At 36.4% G+C, this 19,420-nt stretch overlaps 1 protein-coding gene and 1 long non-coding RNA gene across 4 annotated transcripts in view; both read right to left on the bottom strand.

The window, feature by feature from the left end:
• The window catches only part of LOC137040135 (protein NLRC5-like), a 57,459-nt gene extending 53,204 nt beyond the window's left edge, over nt 1-4,255 (bottom strand). For 2 of the 3 annotated variants that reach the window (XM_067415547.1, XM_067415550.1), the window contains exons 1-4: nt 4,155-4,255; nt 3,519-3,645; nt 2,968-3,069; nt 1,548-1,632 (exon numbers count right to left, since the gene is read on the bottom strand). In XM_067415547.1, the coding sequence (XP_067271648.1) occupies nt 1,548-1,632; nt 2,968-3,069; nt 3,519-3,541 (210 nt within the window). In that variant the 5' untranslated portion in view covers nt 3,542-3,645; nt 4,155-4,255. Of the gene's footprint in view, nt 1-1,027; nt 1,126-1,547; nt 1,633-2,967; nt 3,070-3,518; nt 3,646-4,154 lie in introns of those variants that run through there. The other variant, XM_067415548.1, reaches the window with a different exon arrangement.
• A 12,017-nt stretch (nt 4,256-16,272) lies between these two features.
• Nucleotides 16,273-17,923, bottom strand: LOC137040140 (uncharacterized). Its single transcript, XR_010897862.1, has 2 exons — nt 17,513-17,923; nt 16,273-16,811 (listed from the first exon to the last, which is right to left on the bottom strand). It is a non-coding gene; the product is annotated as an uncharacterized lncRNA (long non-coding RNA).
• Nucleotides 17,924-19,420: the final 1,497 nt, after the last annotated feature.

The raw sequence follows: 19,420 nt of genomic DNA, 5'->3' as shown, positions 1-19,420 counted from the left end.
TTCGTGGTTGTAAATCAATATATTGAATTTTTAAAAAAAATCTCACATTTTGGCAAAAAAATATTAAAAAGTTAAGCTATTATAAGACTGTGGTCTCTTATTTTTAATCTATTTGGCCACTTTCTAAATATTGTAAAGGGTTGCGATATCTTTGTTCGCTGTTTCAAATGGGTGAAACAATTAATCGGCCCGCAAAGGGGGGAAACCCTCAAAGACTTTAAGGAATCGTAATAATAGAGAATTTTATACGGAACCCTATCTTTTCAATCTTACGGGGTGGTCTGAAGGGAAAAACCAATTAGATCCGTGTCCCCACGATGGTCCGTTTAAGGAAGAATATAATTTTCGTTTGGCAAAAGATATGATTTGTTTTCTGGCGACCCCTTATGGGATGAAAATTATCTGAAGGATTCTTTTAAAATGTGGTAAAAGATGAAAATGTATTGGGACATGGGTCCAGAGAAAAGTTCTGTTTCTGTGCTTGAATCTGCCTCTCCGGCACAGTTGAAACCTGAGATGCCAGTTTGGGGAGGGCCACGCAGCCCTGCTTCTACTACACAGAAAAAGAGGCTAGAATAACTGAAATCTAATTGTTCTAAGTCTTTTCCCTTACAGATCAAAAATCTGAAATGTATTTGCCATCCTACGATGCAATTGTTGCGGAAGCCCCAAAGCCTGCAATTAATTGCTTATACCCGTAGCTGCCAAATAGAGAGACGTTCCCTTTCACGGATTTAAAATTACCTCCCTGAGTGCAACTGAGGCAATGGCAATTTGCAAAGACCTTCCTGATCCATATAAATTTCCGTATAAATTTATAGCAATAATGAAACGGTTAACTTCGTACAGTCAATTGACAAGACGAGATTTTTGCATAATTTTGACTAAAACATTGCCTGCTAAAATTAAGGAGGATGAAATGATCTGAGAAATTGAGTACTTAAACCCAATCTATAAAGTTCTATCACATACACCACAATGGAGAAATGAGCTGACAGAGCAATTTAAGGTAAAACACATGAAATACCTCTTGGTAGCTGATGATGGTGCTTTCTCACTTAGGTTTGGTGGTTCACCTTTTGAACAGTCACTGTTTACAGACACAGAGCTGAAAACATCTGATCGTTTACTAATGACACAAATAACAGAAAAAAATACATCAATCTTATTTGATTTTTAAAAAACTAATTAAATACAGTATAGCTATGCATTTGTCTTGGACATTACTATGGTTGGATTTATATTTGGTTTCCAGGTGTCTTTGGTGAATGTATGTCTCCTAGTGGCAACCTATGTAATTGTATTTTGGAACGAAGCTCTAGACTGAGTTCAGTAAAGTACACATACACCACAATGGAGAAATGAATTAACAGAGCAAACCAAATCAGACAATGTTTTCTGTGGTTTATTATTTGATTCAGCTTTATTACATTTACCACAGTGAAGAAATTAGCAAATGCAATGCTATAATGTTAATGTGATTGAAGAAATGAACAATGTAATTTTAAAAAACACATGAAATACCTCTTGGTAGCTGATGATGGTGCTTTCTCACTGAAGTCTGGTGTTCCACCTTTTGAATGGTCACTCTTCACAGACACAGAGCTGGACACATCTGAGTCTGAACTTACACTAATGACACAAAGAACAGAGAAAAAATAAAACACTTTCCTGATGAACCTGAACTGAGACTTCATCCTAACAAACTGATCAGGTCAGGGAAGCACTGGTTCCTCACACTTAACAATATTTACCTCACTGAAAAACACATTTGAATCTAAAACTTTGTTATAGTGCATATACATATTAAATCTTATGAGAAAGAAAACTCCACTGACCCTGTGCCCAGATAAGAAAAAAATTCAAATGAGGTGTAGTACCATCTAATGTTCATAATAATGAAAATAATTCAACATTTCCATCGTGACGCATCATTGCTTGTCACGTGATGCACCACATTTACAATAGTGCTTTAGGACTGATGATCTGTTTTAATTTCATTTTTTTCTTTTGATTAAATATTCATAAATTTGTTACCTATAGCATGAAATATCTGATATTCGGAAGGACTTTGTACTTAGTGGATTGTGTACCAAGGCCGACGGAAAATGAAAAGTTGCGATTTTCTATGCCGACATGACTAGGAACTATACTCTCATTCCTGCGTAATAATCAAGAAACTTTGCTGCCGTACCATGGATGCAGAAGGTGCAATGATATTACGCAGAGCCTGAAAATAGGCAAACTTTTGTCAACATAACCAAAGTGACAACCTGCTGTACTTGGCTTACTACAGAGAGCGTGCAGGCATTGCGCCTGCTGCACCCATGGTCATTTTGCGTCAGTCTTAGACTCTTAGTACACGATGTAACTACAGACGAGTCAAGTTTTAAATAGGAAAAATATTGAAAGTCTTTGGTCATTTTTGAGAAAGATTCTTATAACAGTCTAACGGTCTTATTAGATTCAATGATCTATATCCCTCTGGATCCATCTGATAAACGCAATGTATTGTTCAAAGAATGTACAATATAAATCCACTTGTGAAAGAGCTTCTTTTTTATTCAATATTTGTTTTGAATGTTTTAGCACATTCTGTTTATTTCCAGGTTTAAATTTGATTTTGAATCACAGATGTGAATGTGAACTCCACAATATATTTGGTCTATACTTCACAGATAATTTGAGAAACTTATGAAATATATTCTAGGTGCAGTTCTTCACATTATTAAAGGTACTAATCCAGTACAACAAACACTAACATTTAAACTACTGTTCATTCTGACAGACAAAATTTTTCTCCTCATGAGCCTCCTGTGTAACTAAGTTATTGGAAAGAAGCTCCAGACTGAGTTCAATCAATAGTAAAGCGGCTTAAAATACAAAATTTTCCTTAATTTAGTGAAGTTCTATCACATACACCACAATGGAGAAATGAGCTAATGTAACGTAAAACACATGAAATACCTCTTGGTAGCTGATGATGGTGCTTTCTCACTTAGGTTTGGTGGTTCACCTTTTGAACCGTCACTCTTTACAGACACAGAGCTGGACACATCTGATCTTTTACTAATGACACAAATAACAGAAAAAAATACATCAATCTTATTTGATTTTTTTTTTTTTTTAAGTAATTAAATACAGTACAGCTATGCATTTGTCTTGGACATTACTATAGATGGTTGGATTTGGGTCTTTGATATCTGATATTCTGAAGGACTTTCTACTTTAGAGAATTCTACTTTACTTTCTAGAATGTTTCTAATCAAGCAGAGATAACAACCTTTCACTACCATAGTAGGGAAAAATACTGTTAGTGAATGGTTGTTCTCTCTGCTTGGTTACAAACATTCTTCAAAATATCTTCTTTTGTGTTCAGCAGAAGAAAGAAACTCATACAGGTGTGGAAAAACTACTTAAGGGTGAGTAAATGATGACAGACATTTCATTTTTGGGTGAACTATCCCTTTAAGTAGTGTTTAAAATTATTCTGTGAAAAGAGCCGCAATCTTAGTTACCTCTGTTCCTCTGAGAGACTCATCTTAGAGAAAGTCCTTTCCACGCTCCTCTGACATACTGCAGCTAAACTGCCAGTGCTAACAGATCAGCACTGGTTTGTGAAAACAATCAGTTGTTCAGCATGACCTGTGCAGATGATAATATTACTGAGATGAGTAACATGATAAAATACGGTATGCAATGAACATCAGGCATGGTTTCAAGATTTTCAATACAGTGTTTTATCAGGTTTACACATATTTACTCAACTTTTATTATCTTGTTGAAGTTTAACTCTTTTTTAATTGTCATTATGTTCATTGATGTCCACAATCTATTTAATGTATCAGCTGGGACAGCTAATTTTTGTTATGCTTCTATGGAAAAAAATTAAATACATGAAAATAAAATCACTATATTTTTGGGTTTGTCTAACGGTCAGGTTTAAAAACCCTTTTTTTCCCTTCAATTTCGCAGACTAAAATGAAAGAGAAACCAGAGGAAGGGAAAGCACTCAAAAACGCTCATTCATTTTCAATAACGCTTCAGTAAACTTCTGTAGCCTACTTTTTAAAGTTAATATCCCTCCGGAATAAAAAACAGGCATACAGTTCGAATTTAAATCACGCTGTAATCGATTAAGTATTAAAACTTACTTGCAGTCTTGTGGAATGAGATGCGAATTTTAAAGTAGTCTTGTTTGAAACACTGCCAGTGCTTTTTCTGTAGTTTGAGCTTGCTGCTTGTCACGTGGTATGCGTTTCCAAAACAGACTCCAGTCCAGTCTGTCTCTGGTAAAAGATTATTCGTCATTGATAGCTGTGTGTTTCTAGACGATTAATGCTGCATTCACATGCTCTCGGAATTATGGTAAATACGAGTTTCCTAGTTAAAAAATGCACATGAACACCATCCCATTTCAAAATTTGAATGAGCTCGTAATCAGAACTTCACAAGTGGGAATTATCAAATTTCCGATAGCACGTGAAGGTGGCATAACAACAACGGCAGCCGATCACGTAACTTAGGCCTACATTTATTGCAATTTAAATGTATTTCTTTGAAAATTAATTTAAAATATATGTGTATTCATTAATTGTAATGGACTTCAAGAACATTTTAATAGCATTTCAGTACATTAGAAATTAATATTACACTACTAGTATATGCTTTAAGTGGCCCAAAAGGTGCTGGTACTCTATTATTTATTTATTTATTTATTTATTTATTTATTTTGCTGACTCCCCTCCTCCCCTGAGGTCAACAACTATATTGAAGGGGTTTTATTTACAGCGTAGGGCCAACTTCTGGCAAAGAAAATAAGGGACAATCGTGGTTCTTTAAGAAAATAAGGGACACTCTAAATACTGTACCACACAGTGTATGTTATTCAGTGTCTGCAGTTAAGTGTGTGTATAAAGGCTCTCAGACAAACACATTTGAGTCATTCTGTATCAAAATCTGCCAAATTTCTGAAAATTTCCTAGATTTTGTTAATTTTGTTTCTGAAGAAAGGCAGTTATAAAATAAAAAAGACACAATATTTAATGTGATGGGTGTATATTTACTGAGTAATTCAATATTTTGTAGTGGGGGTCGGACATCTAGACGCCCCCTAGTGGCAGCAAATCTAATCTAATCTAAACATCTTTATGTGGGTCTGGCTTGTCAGGCTAGGGATCGGAATGAAAATTTTCACAGGGGTGAAAAAAGATGACATTATTATTTTATTTTCACACAGAGATTGGTAGGTCTATTAGTGAAATCTGTTGACTTCAGAAATCTTTGTTGCATTATAAGCCAACGGTGACATTTCAAAAAAGGGGAAAAGCACTTGTGTTTTTGAAGATACCTTACAGTTTTTTACAATTGCTATGACAATTTTGTCAATACCTTTAACAAATTTCCTAAACTCAATGCAGTTGGCACAAAATCGGTCTGTGTGGGCTACAATATATATATATATATATATATATATATATATATATATATATATATATATATATATATATATATATATATATATATATATATATATATATATCTCAAAATGACCAAAATGTATTGTCGTCGCATTAAAAGAGTCTAACTAACCAACTGATGTCACATATAGACTACTTTGATGATGTTTTCATTACCTTCTGGACGTGGACAGTATAGTGGGCATACACTTACATTCAAAGGACAGAAAGCCCTCGGACTAAATCTAAAATATCTTCAACTGTGTTTAGAGGATAAACGGAGGTCTCACGGGTGTGGAACGACATTGGGGTGAGTCATTAATGAAAGAAATTTCATTTTTGGGTGAACTAACCCTTTAAACAATTTTTCCCTTTACAGAACAACGTGGACGTTCACTTCTTTGTCTGCAATGTTTGAAGACTTCTGTATCACAGGATCCGTGAAAGGGAAAAAATAATTCATATAAAATTAACCAATGATTAACATTTTACATCTTTATTTAAGGGTTTAATGCAGAGGACAAATTCCAAGTATGGGTCACCTTACTTGGCCATGTCAGTTTCATTTTCACATATTATTCTATCCTTCTAGGGGCCCCTGTAGCTTGTCTTTTTTCCAGCTGCTTTCCTCTGATTGTGTGCAGCTCAGGAATGTCGGCAGTAATAATTTCCGTTTAGTCAGGAAGAAGTTGTTGATCGAATTAACAGTAATTTTCTCTGGTGTAAGGGTGGGTTGCCTAAAGTGGTTCTGACTGCAGGGTTGCCGAACGACTAAACAAATGTTATCAGCAAGATGAAAGAAAACTACATTTCTCATCTATATAACCACCCGCTGCCGCTTACACCAACTACGGAAATAAGCGCAGATACAATAGCAAAATATGTGGGAGAGCGTTGCTTTATAGTTTTTCTAAAACACTATTTCTGAAACCTTGCTACATTTTCACTACGTAGAAAAATAGAAATCACAATGCTCAGGACATGAAGCTGGAGAAATAAATGTCTGTTGTTCACTGTAGGCTAAATGCATGTTGCAAAACAACAACAACAACAAAAAACCCTGTGCATTTAGCACTTGTACAAAAAGACAAAACAGAACTCTTATGTGTTTGCCACTTGTGTACAGTACTCTTCCTCTCACATTTCTATCCATTGTATCCATTGCCAAATGTTGATTCAGTCAGTGGGTTCAGGCAACTGCGCATTTGGTTCAGACAATAGGGTTTAGTGTTTTAGCGACTGAGAAAAACTGTACGTGCATTGTCACCCCATTGGGCAGATTTAGTTGTGTGGAGTGTGTGCACATAACACATTATAAAATGCGTATTATGCACTCGAAAACTGCGTAATATATGCACATAAAAACTCATTTTGGCGTATAATCGGATGATAAATATAATTTGTGCTATAGATATGCATTTCCATTAGATCAGGCTGATTTTTACAGAACTGTACCCTACCCTGCATCTCACAAACTTGTCCTTTGTCTGTGTGATACTAATTCTTGTTCTTTGTTGATATGAACCTGCAACCGGTCAAAATCCATTGAGTGGTCAGTACTGTTAACAAATGGAAAGCAAAATGTTCCGAGCAATACGATTTGTTCATTGTAGAGTATACAGCCTACAATGCACTGTACTTATATTATATTTTGAGTGTATATGATATTTATTTTTGACTTGTTATTCATCATCTTGTAAACCAAGAGAGATGTCTCAATGGTTTTTACCTAATTGTGTTCACCAGTTCAGCTTGTTACTCATTTTATTAACAACTCTTTTTTTGGCCTACTCAATCTCTTTGTACCAAGAAAATGTGTTGTTTTTTGCAATACCTGAGTAATGATTTCATCTTTGCGTTTTCAATGTTTTAATTCTTTTAATGCCTAATAAATTATATTTTAACCTAAACATGACTGAGATTGAATGAGCTGTCTGGGTTCATAGTATTATTGTCTGTCTACATTATTAACAGTTTTAACATTGATATCCAGTATCACAGACCCAATATAAACATATGTTGATGTGCACCAGTTTGTGATCATTATGCCAGTGAAAGGAATAAACACACACTGAAAAATAGGGTGTCAAAATTGCACCTTTAGGGGTACAACAGCTTGTCGCTGGGGCAGTACCCTAAAAAAACAACAACGTTGTACCATTTTTACCACAAAAAGGTTCATTGTAGTACCTTAAGGTACGCATTTGTACTCAAAGGTACTAATATGCACCTTTGAGGAGTAAAACAGGTACAAAGATGTCCTTTTAAGGGTACTGCCCCAGCGACAAGCTAAAGGTACGATTTTGACACCCTATTTTTCTATGTGCATAATCAAAGATATTTGATTTTTTAAATTGAACTAAGCCGTTAGCTTTACTGTTTTCTGACTTTGAAGTGTTACCTATTGCAATACAAAACAGACACATTACAGTTTTTCTCATTGGCTGAACCCATTGGCTGAACAAAGTTCTCAGTTGCCTGAACTCGTTTAGTGTCCTGTTGTTAAGGCCCTAATAAACTTCAAGTGAGAATGGTGAACAAACAAGTGACATCATTTCAAAATAAATGGAAGTCAAAAGCCAAAACGAAGTTCGTTTGGAGTTTGATTCTGTAGTTACAAACAGATTTCTGGATAAACCCCTTTGAACTGCCATTGGTCGCGGTCCATGTGGTTGTGCTCTGGGCTCCACCTTTTTTTTCAGGATCGTATCTTCACTCAGTCTTTCAAGGTTATATGATCTAGGTTCATTTAACAAGCATTACGAACAGAGTGGTGCAGGTATGACGCCACTTTGTAGGTCAATCGGCATTTAGCATCACACTGGTTACCTTAACCAAAACCCAATAAGATTTTCCCATATTCTTTTGGATTATCGCAAAAAAACAAAAAAAAACAAAAAATGTAATGAACACAAGTTTATGATACTTACACATTTTGTCCATCAAGATAATGTTCACAGATGAACACAACTTTTATAAATTGTGAAATGCAGTCGCCAGAAGTAAAATTCTAAAGGTAGGCTACTATGGACTTAGCTTAGAAATCTAGACGCACCCTAGCAGCAACAAATCTAATCTGCCGCGAGTGTCGTCTAGCAACTCTCAATACCCTTCTGAGCTGTAAACGCCAAACTCTTGTCGGGCCAATCATATAGTGTATGAGTCTGTGGGCGGGGCTTAACATAATGACGGCAGAGTTGCATTTGTGTGCTTCTAGTAAACACAGAAACTGGCGAACGGCGGTCTTTCGAATCAGCTTTGACCGCGACTCTGGAAGACTTGGAGTTAAGCTTTTCTCTGAGAAAAGAACAAAGAACGGGACTGAAGTCATTCTTAAAAAGGGAAGATGTGTTCTGAGTTTTGCCGACCGGATACGGGAAATGTTTAATCTGTCAACGAGCTCCGCTTCACCTTCGTTGGTTAATATTGATCCTATCGCGTGCAGAGGGAGTTTGAAAGACAACCGTTTATCCCGCCCCTCGGATTGAGACCTGTCAATGGTGAGTTTCCAGACCAAACATCTTGATGTGGGTCTGGCTTGTCAGGCTAACATGGACTACTGCTATGTAGTTTTTGATTTCAGAACAGCTGAATTGAAGAAGTTCAATCAACTCTGAATAGACTGACTCTGAGTTAAGCGCGTGCACCATGACTATGAAAAGCCACGATCAATGGAGCTCCGAAATTACGATTCACCATGGCAACAGCACCAACAAGACATCTGCATACTTCCGGGTCAATACATAAGTTTAATTATAAATTAAGTTTAATTTTCATGGTATCCCACAGGCAAAAATAATGGATATATGAAGTATAAAAACATGATTTAATCAGGTAAAGCTTTAAGCATGAAAGGCTCATGGGTGTATGACTTTACAAACATTTGACATATAATTCAGTCTTTCTCAATGTGCAGCAGCTTTTCCCACATAGTCTAATGCTCCTTTCACATTATGTTCTCTGATCCAACCTGTTAGGGTAATGAAATTAACATTTGACTTATTCTCAGCCAATAGCCAAATGCTTTCCCCTAGAAAGCCTTCCTGAGAAAGGTCCTCGGTTACCCAGGAAACCAACTGATATCACGGTTTATGGCGCTAAAGAATGTGGCCACATGAGACAGGCCTGCACAAGTCTGCAAAACACACTTTTGCCTCGAGTTATAGACAAAACGTCTATAAATGAACATGCACCCCAGGACATAATTGTATGTACGCATATAACACTCTTGTAAAATTTTGTTTATGTCTTAGAGCAACTTTCTATTTCATGTAACCTCATATATGTCGTGTCTCCAATCAAATTAATACTCGCTTCACAAATTACACTTTTATGTTAAATGTGGTTTTTAGAGCATTTTATACCCCTATGTTCAGTGAGATTCTTATCCAATGTGGAACCACTGGCGTTTTAGTCTTAATGCAAATATGTGATGTTGTGGTGTGTGTGTGTGTGTGTGTGTGTGTGTGTGTGTGTGTGTGTGTGTGTGTGTGTGTGTGTGTAAATGAGATGTTTTTATAGGCAGGATACAGAGATGCAGATCAGCCTCCTACAGTTTAGTCATCTGTAATAGTTCAGAGATAAAGAAGAGTTTTGAGTGAACATGTCGGACATTATAGTTCAGAGATGAAATTCTATTTTACAAACACAGCACACAGAGAAGTCCAAATTAAACAATCCCCCATCGTAAGTACACACTGATGGCCTAAGACACGAAACGAGCGGTTTGTGTGAGAAAACGAACAGTATTTATATCGTTTTTACCTCTTGTACACCACAGGAAACATGCACGCGTGCCCTCGGATCAGTCGGACGTAGTGGTGTACAAGAGGTAAAAACGATATAAATACTGTTCGTTTTCTCACACAAACCGCTCGTTTCGTGTCTTAGGCCATCAGTGTGTACTTACGATGGGGGATTGTTTAATTTGGACTTCTCTGTGTATGCTCTTTAAGGTGGTGACCATAGACCTGCATTATGTGAGGCACAGACAAGAACGGCTTGACCTAAAATAATCAAAATTGAAACTACTGGGGAAACAAATACTCCTACATCTCGGATGCCCATGAGGTAAGCTAAAACATATCAAAATTTAATTTCAAAGTGAACTGTCCCTTTAATTCACCTTGAAAAAGGCTTGCAGAAAATAGTTTTGCACAGAATCATCCTTAAACTTAATTATGAAATTGGTAAAAAAAAAAAAAAAAAAAATGATTCTCAGTTACAGAGCAGTGGTGGAGGTCTGGAAAACTCAGGAATAATTAATGAAACCGAAAGTACGAAACACAGAATTGTGCAGAACGGTCTAAACCAGCCCTTTGGATCACAAGTCTCACAAACTGACTCTACACACACACACACACACACACACACACACACACACACACACACACACACACACACACACACACACACACACACACACACACACACACACACACACACACACACACACACACACACGACTCTGCATCTCCCGTTAACATATAGCCTAAATACATTTTAAGATATCTGTTTAGATCCAATGCCACTCATACATTGTTTAGCCTTTATTTCAGACTTCAGGCGTGTTGTTTTTTTCCAACAGTTATAGATCTGCTCAACTGAAAATGCGTCATATAATACTTTCATTATTTGTGTGCTTATGGCATTTGATTGGTAAGTAGATTTTTGGTTTATTGACTAATCCTTCATTGCTTTTTAAATCAGCATTATTTCCAGATAAAGATGGTGTCAGTTCTTACTGTACTAGATGTAGTTTGAATCCAGGTCTGTGATCACTGTTTTGATGCACAGATTTCTCATCTGAAAACATGTAGCCTATAGTAGTGTGATGAGATGCTTCTGTTTCAGTGAAGCACAGCTAAACATTAAGACAATTTGGTTCAAAACTAAAACGTTTAGATTTAGAAAATAACTTATTAATATAAAACCAAGATCATTCATCTATATCTAACTAAGTTTGTGTTCCAGGTGTGTGTGGTTACACAGATGCAGTGAAGTCAGTGTCAGTGATGGAGGGAGATTCTGTCACTCTAAACTCTGAACTGACAGACATAGAGAGAGATGATGAGATCCAGTGGAGGTTTGAAAACATTCGCATCGCTAGAGTGATCATGAACATTAGTACATATAATAATGATGAGAGATTCAGAGACAGACTGAAACTGGATCATCAGACCGGATCTCTGACCATCACAAACACCAGAACCACAGACTCTGGACTTTATCAACTAAGAACCGTTATCAGGAGTAAGGAGATAATCAAGAGATTCAGTGTTACTGTTGATGGTGAGTACAGAGAATTACAGTAATTTCTACTGTCCTCTTCATATTCAGAATATAAACAGTAGGCATAATCATGGTCATAACCCTCATAAGTCCAGCCAGGATTTCATTCGATTTTTTTAGTCATAGAAAACATAGATTTCTTGTGATTACTAAAAGTTTATTCTTCATTATTATTCAAACAATTGGGACCCGTAATGAAGAAATAACTTACAGATCCAACATTCTACAAACAAAATGGACAAAAAGTGGTAAGAAAATTCATGTTTTTAAAAAGTTATTGAAATTGTCATGACATCCCTACAATCATACATTATTGTGGTAGATCTTTTGGAGATTTAGCAGTTCACTATCAACTATTTGACTTCTGTACTATATAGTATAGTAAAGACCTTGACAGGCCCGTTCACACCATGAACGATAACTAAGGGCACCCATACCGTAGCCTGGTTAAAACCAGACCATTCTCAGTAGTAACTGAGTTATGGTCTGGCAAAGCTTCATAGACAAATCATTTCCAAAGGGACGTCACCAACAGACGTCGCTCGAATGCCTCTTGGCGCAATTGGATAGACCTAAAACCAATCAGAGCGATGAAGGAGATGACGATTGCAGAGCGAGAGAAATATCTGAGACTCTGACAGCAATTCTCTTTGATTTCGAGGAAGATGTTGCAATGGCTTCTGATGACTTTTGCCGTTGTTGTAAAAGAAATATGATAATAGCTTCACCGCCACTTCATCAACATTTTTGCCAAATTTGGAAAACCTAATGTTGTCGAACAGAAAACATCAAGCTCTGGCCACGTTTTCCTCTGTTGTAAGGCATTTGTTCTGCGATTAGAACACCATTTGCCAGTGTATACAACATTATCTGACTGCAACACAGACAGTAAAAAAAAGCTCCAACATCCTGGTGTTGCAGAAAGTGTGTTTTCATGTTCAGTCACTAGAGGGAGCTCCAGGAGCGTCATCTGTTCTAAGACCAGTGGACAATCTGAGGTCTGAAGACAAAGAACGAGACACTCTGATCCTGTTCTGTTCAAACTAGTATTTTAGTCTGTAAAAGCAAGGCTGCAACTATTGGAACCTGTTTGAAGGACTTGAGCAGTTCTGTTACAGTATTAGGATGTTTTCCCTGTGTTGTGATTGGTTGTCTCTGCTGTAGTGGGTGTGGCTGCTGAGGTCACCATCAGCCGTTACTGATGAGACATTCTCGCATCAGGACACTAGAGGGCGACGATGATAAAGCCTCAGAAGTTTTTTTTTTAAATTTTTTTAATTTTGTTTACAGAAAATAAAGATTTGTGAAATGATTAGATTCTCTTTGAAGCCTATATCAACCCCAGAAGATGATCTGAGAGCATATGAAAGTATATACATTTTATCAAAAACATTTATAAAATATATTTCCTAGCCTGCTGACAAATCCAGCCTAAGGTGTTTTTAGTCTCAAGTGGACATTGAGCTGAGTTCTGCTGGTCTTGTTTGTGGTTTTGGATGCTTGGAGACCAGTTTATATCAGCTCCAAATAAGGCGAGCTCATGAAGGCTGTTTTCTACGGAAATAGACACAGTCAAAATGCTCTACAGGATGTTGCTTCTGTGAAATGAGAAGTTAGAAAAAATTAAACAGGCTTTTGCAGAATGCTGCACTGGTATTGCCATGTAAATGCCGTAGTTGATTGTGAATGCACAATGTCATCTGATTCCAAAGACTTTTTAAAATGATGAATTGTTTCTGCTTGAAATGACAGTCAAACAGTCAAGTTGTGGCACACTGGCCCTTAAAGTAACAAATGTTTATTCAGTGTGAAATGACGCCTCAGAAACTATCAAAAATAGATGAAATATCGCTTCACACGATCAAACCAGCAAATGTGTGAACTTTAGTCATACGCTTCTTAAACACGATGACCATATTGTATGTGCCATACTAGATACCGTTCCTAAAATAAAACTGCTAAAGCTTCAGGACGATGCATTGAGCAACTAGGCCTAATGAAAAACTAAAATCTCAAAACATGCACCGTTGCAAGATCCAATTTTTTGTGTTTTAGAAGATTATTTATAATGATAACAGTAACTATATAGTTCGGTGGGAACTTTGCTTACAATGCTAAGGGGTTTATTACATTGATTTCATAAATGTTATTTTTCATGGACTGTGTCATGTGACTCTCAGAGTGTGAAGCGCGTTCACGTACATGAACTGTGACACACAGGAGTTTATTCTCCCCGACTGAAGAGTTTCTTTATAAACCTACTCATAGTTTTCAGATCAGAGTGTTTTTATCATAAACTGTTGGAGATGATGTTGCACACACTTGTTTTGTTGTGTTTGTGTTTTCTGTTTGGCGAGTTACTTCTAGTGATAATGTACTGTTGAAAATGTTCAGAGGATTTGAATGAGTTGGTATTAATCTTGTCCTCCAGGTGTGTTTGGTGTTGAGACACATGAAGTGAAGATAGTTTCAGTAATGAAGGGAGATTCTGTCACTCTACTCAGTGATAATAATAGAAAACAGACATATGAATGGATAGAGTGGAGGTTTGAGAACAGACGTATAGCCAGAATCAGGAGAGCGATCAGTGACAGTCCTGAATATGAGGATGATGAGAGATTCAGAGACAGACTGAAGATGGACAATCAGACCGGATCTCTGACCATCACACACACCAGAAACACAGACTCTGGACTTTATCAACTAAGTATCGTGACTGAGGATGAGGAGATAATCAAGAGATTCATTTTTACTGTTGATGGTGAGTAGAGAATTACAGTGTAATTTACTGTCCTCTTCATATTCTTTGGGCCAAAAGCATAATGGGGCCATGGTGATAAAAAATACAAAAAAGTCTTAATCTCATCAGACTTCAGACTGAACATATCAACATCACTGAACTTTCAGGTTCATCAGTGGTCAGGTTAGCATTTATTTACTAAACTGCTGTCTGTCTTTTGTTGTACAGTATAGATCAAACTTACACTAATGACTGTCTCTCTTTTGCCGTTACACCTCCAGGCCCTCCTCCTCCTCCTCCTCCTCCTCCTCCTCCAGCTTCAGTCTCTCTGATAGTGCTGATCTCTGCCGCCGCTGGATCTCTGATGATCGTCGCTGTAATCATCACGTTCTGGATCTGCAGGAAACACAAAGACGCTACTGTCGGTGCACCTCCAGTCTTTTTCAGTGAAGCAACAATATTCTAGAGAAAAATAATGTTTTTATTGAACATTTCTGTCATTACAGTTCAGACCCATGAAGACGAGACTCAAGCTTTGCAACGCTCCAAACACAAGTGTCTCAGTGACATTTAAATTGATTCATTTAGCTTCTTAAAAAAAAAAAAAAAAAAAATGTATTGCATTACATATAATAATAGAATGTTAGCTTACCACCGTTTAAAATCTGTAATATTGCACACTGGACACTAAATACTGGCAAATATGTTTAACAAGTTTGTGAAATGACACTCAAATGGTTCGGCCCCAGGGACAGCTTTTGTACCTTTTTTTTAAGTGTATGCTGTTATTCCATTATTAATATATCATGTCTCCTCTGCTTAATGCCTGACTTCAATGTCTGCCGTGTTTGCTCTTGTCCTGATACTGAACATGTTTTATTCGGTTTTATTGCCACAGTACACGTGCTTTTATTTTGTCAGCTATGAAAGCTGCTCTTGTTTTCTAAAATGTCATAATAAAAGTCCCAAGACCATAACAACACTGACTCACAACCTGTGATATTTATTGATGAATCTGAAGCAGATTTCTGTCATTTATTAATGTTGAGCTCCTGCAGGTTTTGCTTCTGAAACATCAGGTGTGTGTTTCTTCTTTGACCTTTTGTGTTTGTGTTTCTTTCAGAAATCTGAAATGACGACGGTGGTTTATACATGTTTCAGCACAGATCAATGATCAAACTCCGTCATTCTGTTCCTTTATAAATCATACTGATCACTGTCCTGACATTTATACTGTAAATAAATCTAATATATATTTGTTGAATTAAATCATGCTTCTGGATTCCTTTAGTTTAGACTGATATCAATTTACACTTTTGGCCACAACTAAATATTGTGTCTGTTCATTAAATCATGAGAAACGCATAAACGTGGAATGTGTAGCATGCATTTATATTTGAGTGAATTGATTATTGATAAGTGCAATAATCAAACAAAAGAGTTTTAATGAATATAAATCCGTACGTTTAAATCTTTTAATCATTATTATGTGTCTAACTTGAACTCAAACATTCAACACAATTATGGCAAAACAAGCTTTTATTTTCATAACACTCATCCACAATGAGAACAGAAAAAACTGGAGCGATAATTGCCAGAATGTATATTATAAAAAAGCAAAAGCTGAATGAATGAAATGTTCAGACAGTAAATCTATAACTCCTGTATGAACACAGAATATCAGAGCGATGTTAAGAGCGTTTAACACTTCAGTCCTTCAGTCACTTCACATTTAACACATTCACATTTATTAGGTGACAGAGAGATGGATTTATTTAAAAAAAAAACATTGCGTTGTCTATTCTTACATGGTCCATTTACATATTTAAGCATTAATAATTTAATATAAACCAAAATGTGAAATGTGCAAGAGCATCAAATAAAACAGGCAAACATAAATAAAGCATTTACACAATTCAGTTTGAGAATATTTCTGCAATATTCTGCAAAAGTGTAACAATCAAACCTTCTTATTTAACGTAACATGATAAATTATACCAAATCAGTCAAACTGACTCTTAAAAACAAGAAAACATCATCATCATCATCATCATCATCATCATCATCATCATCATCATCATCATCATCATCATCATGATCAGTGCAAACGGCAAACTGTTACATCACCTTCAAAATGAATGAAAGCATGTTTCTGTATTTAAGATACATTACACTAACGTCTTCACTTATTAGTTGCACATCTCAAAAGCAAACACCACTCGACTAACACTGTTAATGTGTGTATTGTTACAGTGACTATGAAGCATCACTGTTGGCAGTCTCAGCATTCAAAGGAACGTTTGTTCCGTTCTTTTCCAAATCTGTGAGAAAACACAAAGAATCACAGAAGTTAAACACAAAGAATCACAGAAGTTAAACACAGAAACAGTCTTCAGTCTGCAGATAACACTGATGCATTTCAATGAACTGTCCGAATGAAGCCATATTAATATAAAGATTGAATGCTGAGTGTTACACTCTAAAAAGTGCTGGGTTAAAAACAACCCAAGTTGGGTTGAAAATGGACAAACCCAGAAATTGGGTTTTCTGAACCCAGTAAATGGACCCATTCAAACAACCCATTTTGTCCATTTCAACTTGGGTTGTTTTTAACCCAGCAGTGTTATCAGCACAGAGTCAGGGCTTCTGCTGTAACAACTACACAGATTACTAAAACAATGAAGCTTTCTGTTAAGTGTTCAATTAAAAAAGGAGTGGCAGTGAAAAAATAAAAGAAAGAATCAATTGATATTATAGTAAACATGTCTTTCTTTCAAATTATAGATATTATAGAATATATTACATATAGAATAAGATTAGCTCTTGTTCATCTTGTTATTTGTTTCTCAAATATATTACGAGGTTAATATCTGAATGAAGGTCAGTCTCTCTCAGAGAAAGTATTTGTTAAGCTCTTGTAAAGTTAAATTAAAATGAGATCAAAGTCGTCTCCGTCTTTATATTTGTATTAATGTTGTTAATACTGTAATGATCTCTGAATGAATCATATCACACATCTTACAGTGTTTGTCCAAACTGGCCAGTATTATGATTTCCTTGCTGGAAACAAACACATATTTTAATCTTTTGTAAAACTTTCATTTACTGGCAGACACGAATATGAGAATAATAATAAACCATCTAACTGACATCGGCCAATCACGGTTCTTCTTGTTTATAATTGCTACAGTGTGCCTTAAACTGATCTCAGATGTGTCGTGACTATCTTTAAAAACGAGTAAATCATTATTTCATACTTAAAGCTCTTCCTGTATGAGTCTGGTCTCCTGTGAACAGAAGTACTGATAAACACCTTTGAGCTCCTTTACTTTTAGAAGGCGAATCAAGCCAGCCAATCAGATCAGATCTTATTGGCTGGAGAAATGCTTCTGCCAGTAATTTTAGTCGGTGCCGACACTGCTAAATAATCACAACAGACAAATATCTACATGATCTAACTTTAAACATTTGCTTTAAACATTCTGCTGTGTGAACTGTGTGTATCATGTTGCGTTTATTTTATTATACAGTTATTTTATTATTCATATTTATTATTCTTAGTTAAAAGCTTATTTTATATTTATTTGTAAGAAATACATAACCTCTCTATCTCAGGATATGTCCAGAATATGAGACTATTTGCTCTTCAGTCTAAAGTTAAACAGCTCAAGATGAATGTTGTCTTCATTATATCTGTATTAATATTGTTTCTTTGTAATGGGTTCAATATATATATTTTTTATATTTCATATCTTAATTCTAAATGAAGGAGGGCTCATCATACAGAGACACAACACCTGGTGCTCATGCTGAGATCAGACTCTCATATCTGCAGTAACTGAGAGTTTTCTACAGACACAGAGATTCAGCTCACAGTAGATCAGTGTCTGCACTTCATCTGTCATTGTTCAACAGTATTCAGACTTCTCTCAGGTCTATTTCCATATTATGTGAACTGTGGCAGATACTCACCCCTACGTCTTTCTAGTTCAGAGATCATATGGCGATGGTAAATCACACCAGCAACTATAACTGCAGCAAACACCAGCAGACCAACAACAATCCCTGCTACAGCAGCTGAAGACAGACCTGAAGATGTAATAATAAATACAGACATTAGTGTGTGTGTGTGTGTGTGTGTGTGTGTGTGTGTGTGTGTGTGTGTGTGATGTATAACACACACTATAAACATCAGCTCTATATAACCTGAGTGAAGATCTGATACTGTAATGATGAAGACAGACATTAGTGTGTGTGTGTGTGTGTGTGTGTGTGTGTGTGTGTGTGTGTGTGTGTGTGTGTGTGTGTGGGTGTGTGTGTGTGTGTATCTGATCTATAACACACACTATAAACATTAGCTCTATATAACCTGAGTGAAGATCTGATACTGTAATGATAAAGACAGACATTAGTGTGTGTGTGTGTGTGTGTGTGTGTGTGTGTGTGTGAGACCTGGTAATCCCTACGTTATGGGGACGAAATGTCCCCACAAAGATGGCAATATCCGAAATCCTTGTCCTTGTGGGGACATTTTTAGGTCCCCATTAGGGAAAACATCTTATAAATCACACAGAAGGAGGTTTTTTGAGAAAGTAAAAATACTGAATGTTTCCTGTGATGGGTAGGTTTAGGGGCAGGGGCAGTGTAAGGGGATAGGATGTACAGTTTGTACAATATAAATCCATTACGCCTATGGAAAGTCCCCATAAAACATGCAAACACGACATGTGCGTGTGTGTGCGTGTGTGTGTGTGTGTGTGTGTGTGTGTGTGTGTGTGAGATCTATAACACACACTAAACATCAGCTCTATATAACCTGAGTGAAGATCTGATACTGTAATGATAAAGACAGACATTAGTGTGTGTGTGTGTGTGTGTGTGTGTGTGTGTGTGTGTGTGTGTGTGTGTGTGTGTGTGTGTGTGTGTGTGT

The sequence above is a fragment of the Pseudorasbora parva genome, chromosome 14 (assembly GCF_024679245.1).
Source record: "Pseudorasbora parva isolate DD20220531a chromosome 14, ASM2467924v1, whole genome shotgun sequence".
In the NCBI taxonomy this organism is placed as follows: Eukaryota; Metazoa; Chordata; class Actinopteri; order Cypriniformes; family Gobionidae; genus Pseudorasbora; species Pseudorasbora parva.
The sequence above is the reverse complement of the archived record's forward strand: the minus strand, read 5'-3'. Positions and strand labels throughout refer to the sequence as shown.